Genomic DNA, 20384 nt, shown 5'->3' on the forward strand with positions numbered 1-20384 from the left:
GAAGGGGCGGGCCCTGAGCGAGGGGGCGGGGCTTCCGGGCGCCGGAGCGGGCCGCATCCGGGCCCCTCGCCAGTCCGGAGCGAGGGCGAACCAGAGGAGAGGGGCGTGGCTCGTTCTCCGGAGCCAGAGGTGGAGGCCCGGGCGGCGCGGCGGCGGCGTGGGGGGTCCGAGCAGTCCCCGCGCGTGAGGCCGCCGTGTTTGGTCGTTCCCCCGCGCTGAGCAGGGCTCTCCCGGTGGCGGTGGCGCTGCGGGTCGGAGGGCCGGCGCCGAGCACAGGTGAGGAAACTACGGGAGGTCCGCGGGGGCCCTTTGTGCAGTCTGCGCGACTCCGGGTGGCGCGCAGGCCTTGGTCGGCCCTCCGGGTCCCTCGCCCCGCATCTTTGTCGGAGGCCGAGGAGACGCGTCTTCGTCGCGCTCCCGGCCTCTGCACCCTTCCAGGCCGCGGAGGGGACCCGGCGCCGCTGTGGGACATCCTCCCTCGGCAGGGCCTGAGCGCCCCGCCGGCGGGACCCGGAGGGCCCGACTTCCTCCTGCGCCGCTTCCTCCTCCTGCTCCGTGCGCGACCCCCTCCTAGCGGCGTTGCCGGCGTCAGGCTCGGGATGAGGATCTCGGTGGGAAGGCGAGGAGGCTTTATCCCAGAGGGAACGACGGGAGAGAGCGAGTCGGGGGCAGACGTGCCCTCTGGGCCCCCGCGGTGGCGGACAAGAGACGGGGACGCCTCCGAGGGAAAGGAGGTTGCAAAGAGGTACCATGTTGATCTGAAGGCATTTGTAATGGTTCCAAGATTGAATGACGAGCTAGACCCAAAATGGCCATTTTCACGAAATCGCCCTCATTCAACAGGCTCTTGCTGGACACTCGTGTCGAGGCGAACGTCATTCAGAGCACATTTATGCACAGGGAGTATAGTCAGTAATGACTGTGTGTGGTTCTAGGTGGGCACTGGAAACACGAGGGGGGCACTTTGTAGCGTATAGGATTGTCTAACCCTGTGCTGTACACCTGAAACGATGCAAGAGAGCATTAACCGTCAACTGTAGCTGAAAAAAAAAAGTTTTCTTTATTTATGCATCACTCTTTAAACCTTTTGAGTTCCAAGAGGCGCCCTGGAAGCCTTTGGCTTCCAGGAAACATATTTTAGTGCATAAAACTCAGATTTCTGGCTCCTCAGACGACCCGCGTCCTGGCGTTATAGTGAGCTTTGCACTGTGAGAAGGCACGAAATCAGCACGTTAAATTTTACTGAAACAACTGAACAGCTTTTATATTAAAACAAGCATGGGTGCAATGTGGAGTAGAAACCGAAATTTGTATCAAGTGTCTGGTTTCTTTTTAATATTCTATTTATTTACTTTTAGAGAGGGGAAGGGAGGGAGAGAAACATACGTCTGTTGCCTCTCACGGCGCGCTCCTACAGCAACCTAGCCTGCAACCCGGGTATATGCCCTGACTGGGAATCGAACCGGAGACCTTTCAGTTCGCAGGCCAGTGCTCAATCTACTAAGCCACACCAGCCAGGGCGCGAGTGTCTGATTTAAAAAAAAAAAAAAAAGATGAAACGTTCCTGAGGTTGGTCCCTGGGAGTCTGCCCTTTCTATGGAAGATGCCAGTTCACTCTCTGCCCTGTAAATGGATCTTTAATGGGAAATCTGTGAGGTGCAGGGGTCTGGCTTACATCCTTAGGAACCAGACTGAGAATGGGTGTCCTGGGACCCCAGGGCTGCTGGTGGTCCTTTGTGGTATCGCTGCTGTGGTTTCGGAAGTGTGTTCTATGCTAAATCCATCAAAACCAGCAGGTATTTGAAACCCAGGTTAACATGGCGCCTGTTGAAGAAAGACCAAACTGAAAACTTTAGCTCTTGACACAAACTGAGAATAATCAGAAAGGGGGGTTAAAATTCCTTTGACTTTGTTAACACTCGTTAACATTTAATCTTAAGAGTTCATGTAAAAATCCAGATTTCTGGGTCTTTGAGAAAAAATTGGAAAGCTCTGGCAATACTAGGCCTGTACCACACGGCAACCGCTTGGCTGGAGGTGCGCGCCATGAGGGCGGCAGGCTTGCCTTGGTCCCCTCACGTCCATTACCAGTCTGAAGGACGCAGTGCTTTGAATCCGTGGCCAGTTTCACGTTGTGGCCCTGCTTTTGGTAGTATTGCGATGTCTAGTTTCTTCCAAAAATTTTAATCTATAGAAGTTTAATACGTTTAGCGGCATTAAATTCTTTGCAGTGGCTCCCTCAGTTTTTTTATTCCCCTCTCGTGCAAACCTAGGGCCACCTGCAGCCCTCACCCTCAGTGAGAGAGGTAGCGGTCAGTGGGCCGGTCTCCGCCCTTCTGGATGCTGTGAAGCTCATTCTGTCCCACCTCTTCCTGGGGCTCGCTCCCTCCGCTGCGCCCTTTCTCTGAAGCTGCGCTTCTGTAAGAGAGTGGTTCGCCTGTGAGGCCTTTCAGGCTGCATCCCTCCTCTTTTCACTGGAACCACTGGCATTTTTCTTCCCTCGTCATCCTGTTTGCCAAATCCAGGGATCCTTTTCTAGCTTTATTTTACTTGCTCTCTGAGCATCTGACATTCCCAGTTATTCACTGCTGGAAATTCTCCTCCCTGTGGTCCATGATACGACTCTCCTGATTTTAAGTCTGTGTGCCCCTCCTTCTCTTTCTGTTTTAAAGGACCTTTTCTCCCTAGCTCTTTTCTTATCCTCACCTGAGGACACGCTCATTGACTTGATTGATTTTAGAGAGAGAGGAAAGGAAGGAGCAAGAGAGAGAAACATCGATCAGTTGTCTCATGTTTGCGCCCTGACCAAACCTACAACATAGATAGGTGCCCTGACTGGGAATTGAACCTACAGCCTTTTGGTTTATGGGATGGCTCTTTAACCAACTGAGCCACACCAGCCAGGGCTTCTCTCTAGCTCTTAATTCTTAATACTCACCAGGATTCCGCACAATATATGAAAAAGCTCAAGCTTTTACCATCTTCAAAACAAAATTCCTCTTTAAGCTACTACCTTATCTGTCAGCATTTCTTTACAGCTCTGCCAGTATAATTAGTTCCTTTACTAAAGTCTAAAGACACAGCACAGAATTTCAGAAACCCCTTTCTGGAATGCCTGCCCCCAAACTTCATGTGGCAGTTTTTCAGTCTGTCTTCTCTGCAGAAGCCTTCCCAGATTATTGAGACAGCATTATTTTATCCTCTGCTATTTATTCATAGCACCTTTCCATTAGATATTTAATTACAGTTTGCTTTGAATTGTGTGTATTTCTGCTTCACCAAATAGAATGTGACTTCCCTGAGGACAGAAAAAAATTTTAAATCTTTTTAATGGAACAGAATCTTCCTGTCTTGCCCACAGTATGCAGTAAGTACAGGTTGGGGGTTTTTGTTGGTCACGTTGTATTTTGTGTGCCATGGGGAGAAGCCCAGGGCACTGTAATGGAGTGAATAGGCAGGCGCTTAAGGCTTCTGGGTAAACAGCTATCCTGAGTAAAAGCAGTGCAGAGGGATAAAGTGGCGAGGGATTGCGGTTGCTGACAGCTGGCTCTAGTGGCTTTGCCGGCAGACTTAACCATTGCCACACTGTCCAGGTTGTGCTTCGTACCCAATGCCTATACCAGTCACGTGGCAAAAGAGTTGAGGGCATCACCTGGGAACCTGTGATAAATATACAAATGCTTAGGCTTCACCCAGGCTGCATTAAGAAAGAAACTGTAAGAGCAGTGGTTGGGGTCCACCGGGGTGTGTGTGTGTGTGTGTGTTTAAAGGTTTTATTTATTTTTGGAGTGGGGGGAAGGGAGGGAGAGAGAGAAGGTGAGAAACATCCATCCAGGGTTGCCTCCTGAATGCCCCCAACTGGGGCCGAATCTGTCACCCAGGCATATGCCCTGATCAGAAATTGAACTGGTGTGTTTTTGCTTTGTGGGTCGACGCCCAACCCACTGAGCTGCACCAGTCAGGGCCATGCTGTGTTTTCACTAGCACTGAAAGTAGTGTTGATGCGTACAGAGTTTGCAAACCACTGGCTAGGGCAATCAGGGGGCTCTGGGCAGGCCTGGCCTCCCCCGAAGGACATTGCTGCCAGGAAGATGTCAAGAGGGAGTGGGAGTCAGTTAGAAATGGGTGCAGGTTATGCAACCAAAAATGACTACTGAGTTACTCGGGAATAAAGATCCTAAGATCTTAGGGTCTGCTACTGTTCCTGCTGTCCCTAACCCTTTTTTCCTCCACCTGGGCCTCCAGACCTGACGCTGAGCTGTGTGCCGAGTCACTGAGGCAACAAACAAACTGTGCCTCAAAGGTGTGACTTCTTCGTTGTTGCTTCTGATAATCATGTCGTCACTTACTGAGCTTTAAAAAAATTTAAATCAAAAGATTTCATGGCAGATTTCAATAAGCATAGATTCATATTTCCCTTTTTATGTTTTTACTGTGTCAATATAGCCAGTAATATTTTGCTTTTCGACAGGTTTCCTAAAAGACAGAAAAATGGGTGACTCCGTAAACCAATTGCAGCCACTTAATGAGAAGCAGATAGCCAATTCAGAAGGTGGATATGTGTGGCAGGTCACGGATATGAATCGCCTGCACCGGTTTTTATGTTTTGGTTCTGAAGGTGGGACTTACTATATCAAAGAGCAGAAGTTGGGCCTGGAAAATGCCGAAGCCCTAATCAGATTGATCGAAGACGGCAGGGGCGGTGAAGTGATACAGGAGATCAAGTCGTTTAGCCAGGAAGGCAAAGCCGCGAGGCAGGAGCCCGTGCTCTTTGCGCTGGCCGCCTGCTCCCAGTGCTCCGACCTGGGCACGAAGCGGGCCGCCTTCAAGGCCGTTGCAGAAGTCTGCCGAATTCCTGCGCATCTCTTCACTTTCATCCAGTTTAAGAAAGACCTGAAGGAAAGCATGAAATGCGGCATGTGGGGTCGCGCCCTGCGGAAGGCTGTCGCAGACTGGTACAATGGGAAAGGTGGGATGGCCCTTGCTCTGGCTGTGACGAAATACAAACAGAGAAACGGCTGGTCTCACAAAGATCTGCTAAGACTGTCCCATCTTAAACCCTCCAGTGAAGGTAAGCATGACGTCTTTGGGCAGGGTGCAGATATCCAATAAATAACACATTTATTTGACATAAGACATTGTGTAGTATTTTCTAGAAACACCCTTTCATTCTCAAGACGTACAGATTTAACTAATTCAGATATGTTTAATGCCAACCTGGAATTAAACACCTACCACAGGCAATCCAAACACGAACAATCAAGAATCAAATGACACGTTTACAGGTTGATCTTCTGCACCCTAAAATGTCACCGTGCGGACTGGAATGCCCATCCAGGTGACTGTGAGCTCTGACAGCAGCCTGGAGGTGTTCCAGTTGTGGTGAGCATCGCAGCTGGGGGCCAGCAGATGGCAGATGGCTGGGCTCTGTTGTCCCTTCTCATTTGTTCCCTCTCTGCCCTCCTCTTTTTTTAAGTTGGGAAAACAAAGTAGAAGACGTGCTCACATGAAACATTTAGTTACTTAAGAAAACATAAGATTTTGCAGTAAAATTCTGAAAGATAGCAAAAGTCACAATACGTTAGAAGTTTCTGCATGTGAGTTAGCTTTCAATCACATTTTTAAATCAGAGTTCAGAAATAGCACATGAGCTCAGTCTGTCTTAGACGTGTGCTTTATTTGACCTACACAATATTTTAGTGGGAAATTAATTCCTTACCAACATCACATAAAATAAGTCAGATGACACCACATAAAAGTCCATTTTCTGGTTTCTTTTGAAGATATATTTTTGGGGGGCAGTGCTAAGCAAGCACTTGGCTAAAACATTTGTCAGGGCGTAGTCTCTTGGGTTTAACCCCAGTCCTCACCACTCTCGATCACGTCACATGCTCTGCTCGATTATTTGTTTTGCCCACCTTTTCTCCATAGACTTTCAAATTTGGTAATTCCTTCCCTCCTGCCCCCTTTTGCAGAAGTGGAAAGTAAGGCCTAGATCAATCCCACACCACTCATTCGCAGAGCATAGGCTGCAACCAAATTTTCTCAGTCCCCTGCCCCCAATCTAAGCTCTTTTGACTGTTAAAAGAAAGCACGTTATTTTCCTTGTTTAAAATTTGGCCTACAGCCCCGGCTGGTGTGGCTCAGTGGATTGAATGCCAGCCTGTGAACCAGAGGGTCACAGGTTTGAGTCCCAGTCAGGAGACTGCTGGGGTTACAGCCGGTTCCCAGTGGGGGCCATGCAAGAGGTAGCCACACATCGATGTTTCTCTCCCAGTCTTTCTCCTTTCCTATCCCTCTCTTTCTCCTTTCCTACTCCTCTCTAAAAATAAAAGTGTTTTTTAAAAATTTGGCCTATATAGTATTTTATTGGCTATTAAAAAAAATTATAAATTGCCTCCCTACCTGTCCACATACACTTATCTCTACCATTCATACATATATAATTATCAGCTAAAAGGGACGATTGAATATGAAATTAATTGAAATAGATCTGTGCTTTGGAGAGTTGTTCTGAGATTATATACCTAAAATAAGCCCTGTCTACCAAATTTCTAACGCTGGTGTCTCCCAAAATAAACCTCTGCAATAAAATGAAAATATAGTAGTTTAATTTCCAAAGTTTCATATTGAAATAGTGATAGAATAAGCAAAGTTAACTGATTTCTTGTTCAAGTATTTGTTATATCGTGGAAACCAGCATCGCAGATTAAAGAAGTTAATTCCTGGATACCTACTTACACCTTTCACATATGGTGTTCTCAGTAAGCATGTTTTTTTTTAACCTACTAATCCTATCTGTCCCTTTGATTCTTTATTTTGTTAAAGGACTTGCAATTGTGACCAAATATATTACTAAGGGCTGGAAAGAGGTCCAGGAATTGTATAAAGACAAAGCACTTTCTGTAGAGACGGAAAAATTATTAAAGTATCTGGAAGCTGTAGAGAAGGTGAAACGCACAAAAGATGAACTGGAAGTCATCCATCTGATAGAGGAGCACAGGCTGGTTAGAGAACACCTTCTGACAAGTCACTTAAAGTCCAAAGAGGTAAGTAAAGTGGGATATGTTAATAGCGTGTGCTTGGACTGATTTATGGTGTATCAGAAAGATAAACTTTGGGTAACTGTATATCCATTAATTCTTTATCAGGAATATTTTAAATATATTTTTAATTAATGTTTATTTAAAACATCTAATGAAGTGCCCAGATGTAGTTAGCATTCAGTAAATGTTAAAGAACAAGTTAGGTTATCTGATAAAACTTCGACCAATTCACACATTTTTATTTAGAAAGTACTCTGAAACGCAAAAGAAAGCCTTGGAAAATATGTTATTAATATTGTTATCATTGGTACAGGTATGTTATACTGATGTAGAACTCCTGACGTTTCTGCCTTTGTTACTGCAATAGGTGTGGAAAGCTCTGTTACAAGAAATGCCTCTTACTGCATTACTAAGAAACCTAGGAAAGATGACTGCTAATTCAGTGCTTGAGCCAGGAAATTCAGAAGTGTCTTTAGTATGTGAGAAGCTGTGTAATGACAAACTGTTAAAAAAGGTAAGCATTGCCTTTATCAGCTACTACTGGTTGAAAACTTTGACTCCTAATTTTGGAAATGCAGTTAACATGTTACAGGTGTTCTGAGACTTTTATCATACCAAATTGCATTTGACCCTGAAATCTAAGATGAATTATGTCCTCATCTTCTTTTTTCTTTATGAAATACATCAGCTACAATAACAAATATAATTACTAGTTTTCATTTGAATTTTGCATTTACTAGTTGGTCCGAAGGCTGTAGGTTGTTAAGCTTAATTTTGCATTTACTTTCTGTCTTTGTCTTATTTCTAGGCTCGTATACATCCATTTCATATTTTAGTTGCATTAGAAACTTATAAAACAGGTCATGGGCTCAGAGGAAAACTGAAATGGCGTCCTGATGAAGAAATTTTGAAAGCTTTGGATGCTGCCTTTTATAAAACATTTAAGGTGATGGTTTGATTTTTGTTTTAAAACAAATGACCCATTTACATAGGACTCTGTATCTTCTGTGAAAAAAAAAAGAAAGAAAATTATCCTTACCCAAGGAATGCTTATTGATTTTAGAGAGAGAGGAAGGAAGGGAGGGAAACATCGGTGTGAGAGAAAAACATCAACCGGTTGCCTCTTGTACCCACAGTGACTAGGGACTGAACCTGCAACCCAGGCATGTGCCTGACTGTGAATCAAACCTGTGACCCTTCAGTTTACAGGACAGTGCTCCAAACAACTGATCCACACTGGCCAGGGCTGCAAAAAAGTTTTTAAAGATATTAATAGTTTGACTATATTAATTAGATATTTATTTGGTTTTTTCTTAGTTCATGTAAAGGTGGATATATAACTAACATTGTAAGTTTATGAGTAAAGTATTTCTCCCTACCTTTGGGCAATACCCATTATCCTAAGATCATTTTGATAAGAAATTACCAGATTTAAAATTTTGCATTTTGGGGGAGTCCTTAACTTGGTCCTCTGTCCTCTGTTTTTCCTGTTAAGCAGTAGTGTATCTCCTATGTCTTGATAAGAAGTGATTTTAGGGCTGAAAATCCTACTTCAGGGCCATAAGTTAAAATTTTATGTTTTAAAAATCTCTTGCTATTCAACGAAATACAACCAAATTCAGCATATTAAAGAGATGTACAAGTGAGATCCTCAGCATGAAAGGATGGTTCAAAATATGAAAATCAGTGTATTTACAATAAAATTAAGTAATGACCACATGATCATCTCAGTTGCAGAAAAGCATCTGATAATTCAAAAAAAATGTACTCAGTAAACTAGGAATGGAAGTGATCTTCCTTAACATGATAAGGTCCATGTATGAAAAACACACAGCTCTCATTATACACAATGATGAAAGATGAAATCTTTTCACCTAAGATCAGGAGCAAGGTAAGGGTGCCTACTTTTCCACCTAAATTCTACAAAGTACTGAAAATTCTAAAAGTTAGGCAAGAAAAAAATAAAAGGCATCCAAATTGGAAAGGAAAAAAAATTACCTCTGTTCTCAGATGCCATGATCTTAAATATACAAAACCCTAAAGAATCCATAAGAAACTTCTAAAACCTAGCAAAATCAGCAAAGTTGCAGAATACAAAATCAACAAGCAAAAGTCAGTAGTATGTCTATATGTTAGCCCTGAACAATCCAAAGCTAAGTTAAAACATTTCCATTTACAATAGCATCCAAAAGAATAAAAGACTTAGGAATTTAACTATGAATATGCAAGACTTATACCCTGAAAACTAACCATTGCTGAATGAAACCGAAGTCATAAATGGAAAGACTTGATACTCCTAAGATGACAATACTACTGAAATCGGTCTGTAGTAATAGACTCTTAAATACAACACCAAAAGCACAGGCAAAAAAAAAGAAAAAGTAAATTGGACTCCATCAAATTGTAAATCTTTGATGCATCAAAGGACATTAAGAGGGTGAAAAGAAAACCTGCAGAATAGGAGAAAGTATTTGCAGATCATTTATCTGATTGGGCTTTAATACTCAGAAAAATATAAAGAATGACAATAAGTGTCGCAGGTTTGATCCCCAGTCAGGGTATATGCCTGAGTTGCAGGCCATGACCCCCAGCAACTGCACATTGATGTTCCTCTCTCTCTCTCTCTCCCTCCTCTCCCTCTCTAAAAATAAATAAATAAAATCTTTAAAAAAATGACAATAAAAATACAAAGAACCCATTTCAAAAATGGGCAAAGTGCTTGAATAAACATTTCTCCAAAGAAGATACACAGATGGCCACTAAGTACATGAAACAATGTCAACATCGTTAGTCATTAGGGGAATGCATATCAATACTATATGAGATACCACTTCACTCTTGCTGGATGGCTTTTACCGAAAAAACAAAGGTAGTGAGAATTGAAGCTGTAGTGTATTCCTGGTAGGAATGTAAAATGGTGCAACCCTGTGGAAAACAGTTCGGCTGTTCCTCAGAAAGTTAAATGTTGAATTACCATACCATCCAGCTATTCCACCACTTATGTACGTACCCAAAAGAACTGAGAATGGGGACTCAGATACTTGTACACAGATGTTCATAGGAGCATTATTCACAATGGCCAACAGGCAAAAACCACCCACGTGCCCATCAGCAGGCGAATAGATAAACAAAATGTGGTAGTCTGCCTTACAAAGGAATGGAATTAGATACATGCCACAACGTGGATGAACCTTGAAAACTATGTTAAGTGAAATAAGCTAGGCACAAAAGGACAAATATTACATGATTGCACTATATGAGCTAGCTAGAGTAGGCAAATCCATAGAGACAAAGGGAAGATAGAAGTTGCCAGGGACTAGAAGGAGGTAGGAAAGGGTATACATTTTTTATCTGGGATGATGAAAAGCTTCTGGAAGTAGATAATAGTGGTGGGTTACATGACGTTGCGAAGGTACTTAATGTCACCGGAAGTAAAAATGATTAGAAAGTAGCCCTGACTGGTATGGCTCAGTGGATTGAGCCCCACCTTACAACTCGAAAAATGATTAAAAAGTACATTTTATGGTTTTTAAAAATATTTTACCCCCCAAAAATATTTCTTGATAGAAATTCCTAGTTTACTTCTGAAGAAAAAAGTTTTTAAAAACAGAAAGATGATAACCTGCTTAAATAAAATTATTGAGTAGGCTGTCTTCCTTTCTTTTACCTCTAGTAGAAGCTAAGCATTTTTTAATTAACGTTTTCGATCACAGTTCACATTTGGTGTGATTTTGTGTTAATTTCAGGTATACTGCACAGTGGTTAGACGATTCGTATACTTTACAAAGTGTTCCCCTGATATTTCCAGTACCCACCTGGCACCATACATAATTACTCCAAAACAAAGCATTTTGAAACACTTTTCAAATAATTGGCAAATCAGAAATGAGGCCTTTTATGTGAGAGAATTTTTTATTTTTTTTAAGATTTTGTTGATTTATTTTTAGAGAGGGAAGGGAGGGAGAAAGAGAGGGGGTGGGGCGTTGATGTGCGGTTGCTGGGGGCCGTGGCCTGCACCCCAGGCATGTGCCCTGACTGGGAATCGAACCTGCGACACTTTGGTTTGCAGCCCGCACTCAATCCACTGAGCTACACCAGCCAGGGGCGTGAGAGAATTTTTTAAATGAAGGATAGGTTAATATGTTTTGCTAGAAATTTAATCTACTTAAAATTTCTGTGATTGCTTTTAATGATCCTTTCATTTTGTTTTCTCTTTAGACAGTTGAGCCAACTGGGAAGCGTTTCTTGCTGGCTGTTGACGTCAGTGCTTCTATGAATCAGAGAGTTCTGGGGAGTGTCCTCAATGCCAGCACTGTTGCCGCGGCGATGTGCATGGTGAGGACACTGGAGGCAGTTGGCAGTTTCTGCCACCTTGCAGAGATGTTACTGAGTGGCAGAAATGTACACTTAAACATGGCCAAGAATTAGGTTTTCACTAGTTTTCATCCATTTGGCATATTTGGCACATTTTAATTTTATGTAAATGCCATTTGGTATCAAAAATAAGTAGAGTTTTAAGTATATTGTGCATAAACAGGGTCCAGAACAAATAATGCCACTTTTTTATTACAAAATCATAAGCATGTAATTCTAAAATATAACAATGTCACACTCAAGCACACCATTTGCCATTTTAGGTCAAATGTTCAAATTAAAGCTATAAATTATTACATCCATACTTTCACCTACCAGCCACACTCAAGCAAGCCTTTCTTCTGCCAGATGCTGTATGTATTTTTGGGTGTGCTTATATAGTTACGTACACTTATATACTTAGGTAAAGACAGTATAGGTATATTGAAAAAGCATATCTAAAGAACAGTCAAACTTTAATTTTACAATGAATGATTAAATATTTTTGAGGAAGAAGAGAGTATTTAGAGAAATTGTTACTGACTGGAAGTGTAAAGATCTGGAACCAGTAACAATAGTTAGGTTCCAGGCTCATTGTCACTGAATAGCAATTAAATGAATCATAGATGAGATTCTTTAACTTCTCTTCTGTGGCTTCTTCCTAGTTTGTAAGAGTTTGTGAAAGTACTTTGAAAGCTGTCCTACAGTTCGAAAACACAGTATGAGTGCAGAAATAAAATAAGCATCATAACACATTTCCTTTAAAGATGAAGTTTTATGTACTTCAGGATACTGTATTTCTCTCAAATCTGCTGAAAATTACTACCATTGAATTTTTCAGGTTGTCACACGAACAGAAAAAGATTCTCACGTAGTTGCTTTTTCAAATGAAATGGTACCATGTCCCGTAACTACAGATATGACTTTGCAACAGGTTTTAATGGCTATGAATCAGGTAAAAAACTAATTAAGCTTACTTAACATATATTACATAGTAATTTTCTTACTGATTTCATGCTTGGTATTAATAAATTTGTAAGGACAGATTGTTTTATCTCAATTTTCTCATGAGCATAAAATAAAAATTTATACAGGTTATGTGAAAAATAGCACTTTTAATTATAAGTGTCTTATTATTCAGACATATCATTATAGAAACTGCGTCATTTATTTTTTTCTCGTGCTTTGTTCTGAGTTAGATCCCAGCAGGTGGCACTGATTGCTCTCTCCCAATGATCTGGGCCCAGAAGACAAACGCAGCTGCTGATGTGTTCATTGTGTTCACTGACAACGAGACCTTTGTCGGGAACATCCACCCAGCTGTTGCTCTGAGGCAGTATCGAAAGGTGAAAGACACGTTCTAGTATTCTCTCTCTCTCCAGACAAAGCCCAGTTCTCAGACATCCACTGTTTTCCAAAAGGAAGATACTGACCATATACAACACCAGTACTGGACTCAGCAGTACTTAAACTAAGAAAGATTGGCTACATGTACATAATTTATTTCTACCAGTTTCAGTTCTATACAGTAATAAAAGTATCCTTTATAAATGATATTTTTTTATAATCAGAACATTTCTTTTACCATAACTATAAACTTTAATGATTCTTTGTGTTCCTTGAAAAAATAAAGTATCATTTGTGAGGTTCACTAAGGGACTAAACAAAATTAAAGCAAAGCTATAATCTGTGTTTTAAGGTATATGGATACTCCTGTGTTCTAATCAGTGCTCTCCAGTCGAGGTTTCTGAAATGACGGCAATGTTCTGTATTCACACTAGCCAATACAGTAGCCACTAGTCATGTGGGCTGTTGAGCTCTTGACTTGTAGCTAGTGTGACTGTCAGTAGAAATAGAACTTGACGAAGAGCAGTGGTTCCCAAAGTGTGGTTTCCCTACTGAGCAGCCTTAGCATTCCCTAGCACCTCATTGGGAATGCTCATTCCAGGACCCCAGGGGAGCCCTGCTAGGGCAGAACTCGGGGTGGGACTGCGCTTCACCAGCTCTTTAAGTTTGAGAGCAGCAAGTGAGAGAACAGAATTTGGAGTCCAGATAGCTGGGTTCTGAATCCTCTGAAATGTATGTATTATACACAGTGAAGTTAATAATCCCAGAGAAATAAATACTTTCCTACATTTATTCCACCTCTACATACACTGCCCCAGTGTTTGATATGTTGGGAAAAGTACCTAATGCCCCCGAGTATCCTGACAGGTTTGGTAAGTACAGGGCATCTTGGCTGCTCAGGAATGGATTCTGTGGCCCACAGAATGAGTAATATAGAGCAGAGAAGCGGAATTTCAGACAGGTTGTCTATAAAATTTTATTTTCTAGTCTTCTGAAGATCACATCATCTAGCCCTGAAAGACTGACAGATTTTATGTAGAGAAAAAATAAAAACTTTGTAATGAGAAGCTGTAGTAGAATTTTAAGTTTTAATTTTGGAAGTTATTTGCTTTTGCTTTCATACAATTTTTTTTACTATGTGTTCTGATCTTTACTTACAGAAAATGGATATTCCAGCTAAATTGATTGTTTGTGGAATGACGTCAAATGGTTTCACCATTGCAGACCCAGATGACAGAGGCATGTTGGATATGTGTGGCTTTGACACTGGAGCTCTGGATGTCATTCGAAACTTCACACTAGATGTCATTTAACCATAAGCACCAGCCTGATTCAGGTGGCCCACTGCCATTGGTGATCTCACTGCAGACATGCAGCTACTTCCCAGCTCATCTGAATCCCGTGAAAGATGTGAAGATGATGGCCTAGTATGTGTGTAATGGGAAGTTTACCTTACCAAAAAAAAAAAAGAAAAAGAAAAAGAGGGAAGGAAAAAATAGATAAGCCCAAAGTTCTTTCTGTCTGCTAAATAGCAGCTGGGAAGTAGCTTCAGAATACACTGCAGCTCCCTCTAATAGAGAACTTCTTGTTGATCAACACTGTAAACTGTCCAACAGGTTTGCTTTGGTAAATACTCACATTTGTATTTAAAAGAAGAGCCAAATTTGTAAGTAGTTCCATATCATGTCACTTATTTGAAAAGTGCTTAAAAGTTTTCTTAAATGTTTTCACTGGGAGAGGACATCTTTGATCACGTCCACATTCTCTGAAGTGCACTGGACCACGCAACTGTGATGGCGCATCCGACTCCTCTGTACACTTTATACCAAGGGGCTAACACAAAAACCAAGATGGTTGATTAAGGTATGAGTGGGTTTTCACAAATTCCTTTAAGAATTTTTAAGATCACATAAATAGCAGCTTTCTTATTCAGTGAAAAATATTTTGTGTTTTTATGTTTTATTTACTCTTGTAGAATTATTGCCATTAACCAGAAACATAATGGAAGTTTCTGGGAAGGGGACTCCAAAGTGTGTGGCAGCTGAGGAATTCTCTTTGGATTATTTCATTTGTTTTGGTGTATTTTACTGCTGTGACTCGAGGGTGTGATTTGACAGTTTCCTCCAAGTCATAGCAACATAGCCACACAGTCATACTTTCTTTTTTTTATACCCTTAGGTGAAAACAACAAAGTGTTTCAGCATTTAACTGACCCATTCATAATCTGAAAGTATGACAAAATCTCTACTATAATCCGATTAGATTTTTCCTTACTGTAAAATATTGCTCTAATTTCTTTTAACTATTTTTTTTAGCCAAACTGTAAATGGGTTTTAGATATTTTCTAATTGTAAACATGTCAATAGCCTCTTTGTTATTCATTGTAGCAAGACATTCTTTTTTGATAGAGTAAAAAATAATAATAAACTAGGTCTTTCAGATTTGAAAGGCCATTTTTGAGTAGCGTGTTACCACTTACCAGTCTGTAAGAAAGTATTTTTTTCTACTTTGTGTATATTAAACTTCTTTTCATTATGCTAAAGTGCATTATTTTCTTGAGCAGATACCCCTTCTTTGTGGGGAGGTTTAACCTGTTCGAACACCAGTTCCTTTGCTTATATCATGGTTGTTTAAGCTTACACAAAACTTTAATGTTTATGTACTTCTTAGTAATTGAGAATTTATGCAGGATTTTAATAAATCTCTTATCACGTAAAAAGGCAGACTAGTAAATGTAAATTGTAGTCTTATGTGCTTGGGGTTAAACCAGAGGGTTTGTGTTTCAGGGTTTAGGGGGAATTTAGTAGTGTTAGAATTTGTATAGGTACTATGTTCTTTTCATGGGAAACTTGGTCTCCAGGGATGACAAGAAAATGTTCCTTTCAGACTTATTTGCTATATTAATGCTAGCTCTTTTATGTAGACTTCAAGGAAACATATAGCAACTTGTAAATGTTGTGATTTACCTGAGGCTTTGGAGCCAGCACAATTAGTTAGCAACCCTCCCGCAACAAAAAAAAAAAAACATTGTTTCTGATGTCATTTTGTTTTTAATCTTCTATCAGACATTGGGTTTAACATCTTAGCTGTTGGTATAAAGAACCTAATAGAATTGTGTTATAGTCCTGGAACTCAATGTAAATGCAAGATCTTCTTAATTCAAAAATCTTAAAGTATTCTAACTTTTTATTCCTAATTGAAATAAAAGTATACTTCCTTCAGTTATGTACCATTCCCATAGTGTTTTCAGACAGATTATTCAGGAATATTCATTATATTCATAATACTAAATCAGAGAAATAAGGTTAGATGTGACCTTTTTGAAGTATTTAGGTTAGTTGAATTAAACGGACTAGGATATGGTTTAAGAAGGAAGGAAGAAAAAAACTAAAAGGCACCTCAGAAGGTACCTTTATTTTCAAATTTGGGAAGAGCTAGAACAAACCTTTGAAATGTAAAAGGTAATTTTTTTTTTTCTTTTTTAAATTTAGGTTAGGGAGCTAGGTTCCAAGAAGTGTGGCTTTGGGACACTAGATCTAGAAATTTTCTTCCCAATATTCATATCCCCACAAAATGGGGAAACACTAACTTACAAGAGTAGGAGTGAAAACAGAATTATTCAAGACTTGTATCTTTTAGGTATTAAGAAATAATGTATATACATGATTGCTGTAGGAGTAGAAAAACAGAAATTGTAAACATAACTTTCGTAGTTCATAGTAATCCTCAAGCACAATTAATGTCTTAATAATCTATGTTGCTATATAATACAGTCCTATAGAAAAATAAAAAACTTTACCTCATTATGAATAAAATATACTCAAGCGATAAAGAAATTTTATTTTCTGAATTACTTTTAGGATTACTGTTCTTTAGTATTTACGGAAATGTTGCTTAAAAAATCTTAAGAAAAATTAATAAACTCTTACTTCCTAGAAAATATGTAAATATTTTCAGGATATAACTATAATTAGTAAAACAAAAATTAATCTTAAAATTTCTACCCTTGTTGAAATTCTTTGAAAATTCCATTAATTAACAATGTCATATTATTTAGTGTAGTAAGTATTTTATAGGTATGTTGTTGAGGAAGATACTAGCAAATGGAATTCAGTGTTACCCCTCTGGAAATTTTTGGTTTTTCTAACCTACTGTGTGACTGTAGAGCCCAATTTCACCTCTGTGATTCAGTTTTGTTATTTTTATAAAGTAACATCTGATGCTTAGATCATAGGAAAATCATTTTTAATATCTGTATAAAAGTTTAAATTGGGAACAGGTCTTGCAATACAGATTAGAACTTAATGTATTTTTAAAGACAAAATGTTTTAGGAAAATAGACTCAATAATTTCTTAACATTTCTCTGAGTGGGAAAAAGTGGAAGAAAAAATTTCATTGTAAAAGTATTGACTAAGAAGTCACTGTTCTCTGATCAAGAGAAAGAAGAGTTTATTCCAAGTAGTACACCCCCCCCCCCACCATGGACCTAGAAAAACAAACTCAATACTCTTGTCTAAAAAAAAGGAGATGCCATCAACAAACATTTGCTTAATCTTTTAAAATAACAGGGAAATTACAAACAACTGAATACTATTTTATCAGGAGCTTTATTTTTCCTCTCATTTTGAGATTTTGCAAAAACAATGTAGAATTATTTTGAAAATATAAGGCAAAATTCCTGAATCAATTTGAGGAAGTGAGAAACATCTATAAAAGCACAATGAAGCTACATCTAAACCATAAAGGGAAATCAGTATGATCACTTATTAGGTCAAATTAAAAATAAGGTCTTATTCACAAGGACAAATTTCTTGGTAAGCGATATGTTTACAGTAAATAATAACAAAATGAAAAATTCTACTCCTGTATACCATAGGTTTGGGCTGATTTAAGGCAGTAACATTTAGAAAAGTGTCATATAGCCTCAGTGTAAACATGCACAAAGAATTAGGAAAAGGGATAAGGTAAGCTGTGAGATTAGTTGCATTTACTGTATGGATTTACTATTTCCCTAATAATTAGCTAATCTCTTATTTGTTGGAAGACTACTTTTATACTTCTATTTTTCTTCTAAAAGTCCTTCTGATATTTTTCTCTTCTGTTTTTCTTTTTTCTAGTCTTGTTCTACCTGGGTAATAAAATGAATGATAGGAAAGTCACCCATATTAAGGTTTAGGGTGAATTTTACAGATTGCATTTTGTTCCATACAGATTGACGATCATATTTTTTTCAAATTAATAATGGGAAGGCCTCTTGGAACAATATATTGTTACAGTTTTTCCCCAAATCCAGTTATGTTGTATACCTTTTGTTAGATATTTGCATAAATTTTGTGGCCTTTGAGTAAGAGCAGCTATTCAGCCTTTGTTTGCAGTTACAGACAGATGTACACAAAGCACTCTTGATCTTCACATTTGCAAAATTAAAAGGCCACCATCAGAATCTTTGGTGTACTAAGTACTTCACTGAGCTTACACGCACATGACAACTTCTGGCATAAAAGGTCTTGTAAATAACATGTTCACCTTCCACAATTTTGGGGGCGGGTCAAACCATTTTATTGAGGGTTGAAGGGGTGGGAGGATGAGATCCAATGTGCTCGGCTTGTCTGGGATCCCCCCAGCTTCACAGCTGCAGAAGGCTCACCTTCAACATTTTTTTAAATTGGTGAGCTTTTTATCTGCTTTTGAAAAATTATTAAGAAGTTAGTTTTTAAAATAATACTGTGGTAATGTTTTTCATGTAAAAAACTAATGGAGTGAAGCATACTATTTGAATAAAATTATAATAAATGACATACTTCCATAAACCCTGAAAAGACCAAATTATGTAGAAATTGGTAGAAACATAAACTGCAGGAGTCACATTAAAAAATTGTATTACTGAAATTAGGGTGATAATTTTCAGTGAGAATGAATTTTGTAAATACAATAAAAATGAAAATACACTAAAGCTATTTGTAAACCTAAAGAGATTTTTCTCTTTGTTTCTGTTCACCACGTGTCATATTAACCTTATGAACACATATTTAATTTTAAAATTTATTTAAATTTCAGTACTTTCAGAAGTTATTAGAATCTGTGCTTGCACAAAAGAAATAGTAAGCTGGTTTTGCTTAATGAACCCTTGGATTATTAACGGTGGTGACTGAGGTTAAAGCCTTACTATTTTATGTTAATTGGAACTTTTGTTTAAATTACTTGTTAGGCTTTATTTGCAGTGTAAACTGTTTAGAATCCATACCAGCCAAATTAAACTTTGAATATACATTTGATGAATAGTAGCCAAGAAAAAAGTTTTTATTGCACTATTCTAAATATGGACTAATTGGTATGGTGTGACTAGATATAACTTTTAATAGTGCATTTGAGTTATAATTTCTTCCTTTTATTGCCAGCTCTTGATAATGATGAAATTTCCCAAAGGGATGAATATATATCTCCAAAGGGACACACACACACCTGTTTTTTAATTGGTTGAGGGAGAGGTGTTATCTAGTTCTAAATGTGCATTTGCTTTGTATAAAGGCTTTGATTTTCCATAATTGACCACTTGAGGAATATTTAAATTACACAGACTAATGCCTGCATAGAATAAAATTTAAGTATGCAAGAGCCTTAAAGTGAAAAACATGATCTTTTTGACTGCCTTAAAATACGACTAGCTCTCCAGCACAGGCATCCCAATTCCTTTCCATGGGGTCTGTTCGGTAAGTAATGCCTTAATATTAAGTGTTAGTGTTTCTGAAGTACAGAATGCACAGTGTCTCTTAGAGCTTCACTTTTATGTAATCAATGGGACTTGAACTATTACATTTTAAAACCTGGTTGCACATTAACAGGGTAATCTGGGACACTGATGTGTAATACGTACATGACTGTTAACATCAGTAATATATTGTGGTAGTTTGAGGGGGTTTTTATTGTTTTGTATAACAAATTATCCAAGAAGCGGGACTTTATGTAACATCTTCAAGGATCAAGTTGTATCTTTAAACACTGAAAAGTACAGTTATAAAGTTCCAAAAATGGTTAATATTTTAAGGGAATTTTTCAAGACAAAAACATTTTGTTTTGAGCTTACAAGCAAATTTCATTCAAAAGAGTGAATGTAGTTGTAAAACACTGCACTGTTGCAATAAAAAGTATCCAGGCCAGTGATTTGTTCCATTACATTCACATTTTTACCTTCACTTTGCCTTTCAAAGCAGGAATCTTTTATAAACTGAAAGAAAACTTTAAATTGCCAAGCTGGTGCTTAGAATTATAATTTATAACAAGTGTAATTTTAAAGGAAAAGACCCTGAAGCAGCAGGGGAGGTCCTAGGTCTGTTTGTTGAAGAACTCCTGATGCTTTGTTGAGTCTTCCAAGTTTTCAGTGTAAATAAAATACCTAACAATGTAATTTTGCTGTTTTCTGATAGAAAATGGAAGAAATTCTAATGTATTCAATTTATTTTATGATAAAACGGTTTTCGCCCATACTGTGAAATCTGGACTTTCTATCTTTGCAAAACACCACCCTGACAAGACCGTCATAGATATGGAGCGCAGGCGGGTGCTGTGTGAACTGTCGCTGGTCCGTTGTATCACGTAGAGATGGATAGAAGTACCAAATAAACTCTATGCACTTCAAA

The 20384-nt window shown here is 39.0% G+C and overlaps 1 protein-coding gene across 1 annotated transcript; it reads left to right on the top strand.

Moving 5' to 3' along the window:
• Nucleotides 1-62: 62 nt before the first annotated feature.
• Nucleotides 63-20384, top strand: RO60 (Ro60, Y RNA binding protein). Its single transcript, XM_045817944.1, has 9 exons — nt 63-276; nt 4472-5071; nt 6829-7049; nt 7414-7560; nt 7855-7992; nt 11265-11381; nt 12241-12354; nt 12599-12745; nt 13907-20384. Exons 2-9 carry the CDS (start codon nt 4492-4494, stop codon nt 14057-14059), a joined length of 1617 nt encoding a protein of 538 aa, XP_045673900.1. The 5' UTR covers nt 63-276; nt 4472-4491; the 3' UTR covers nt 14060-20384.

The sequence above is a fragment of the Phyllostomus hastatus genome, unplaced genomic scaffold (genome assembly GCF_019186645.2).
Source record: "Phyllostomus hastatus isolate PE091 unplaced genomic scaffold, TTU_PhHast_1.1 phas_contig_148, whole genome shotgun sequence".
Classification (NCBI taxonomy): domain Eukaryota; kingdom Metazoa; phylum Chordata; class Mammalia; order Chiroptera; family Phyllostomidae; genus Phyllostomus; species Phyllostomus hastatus.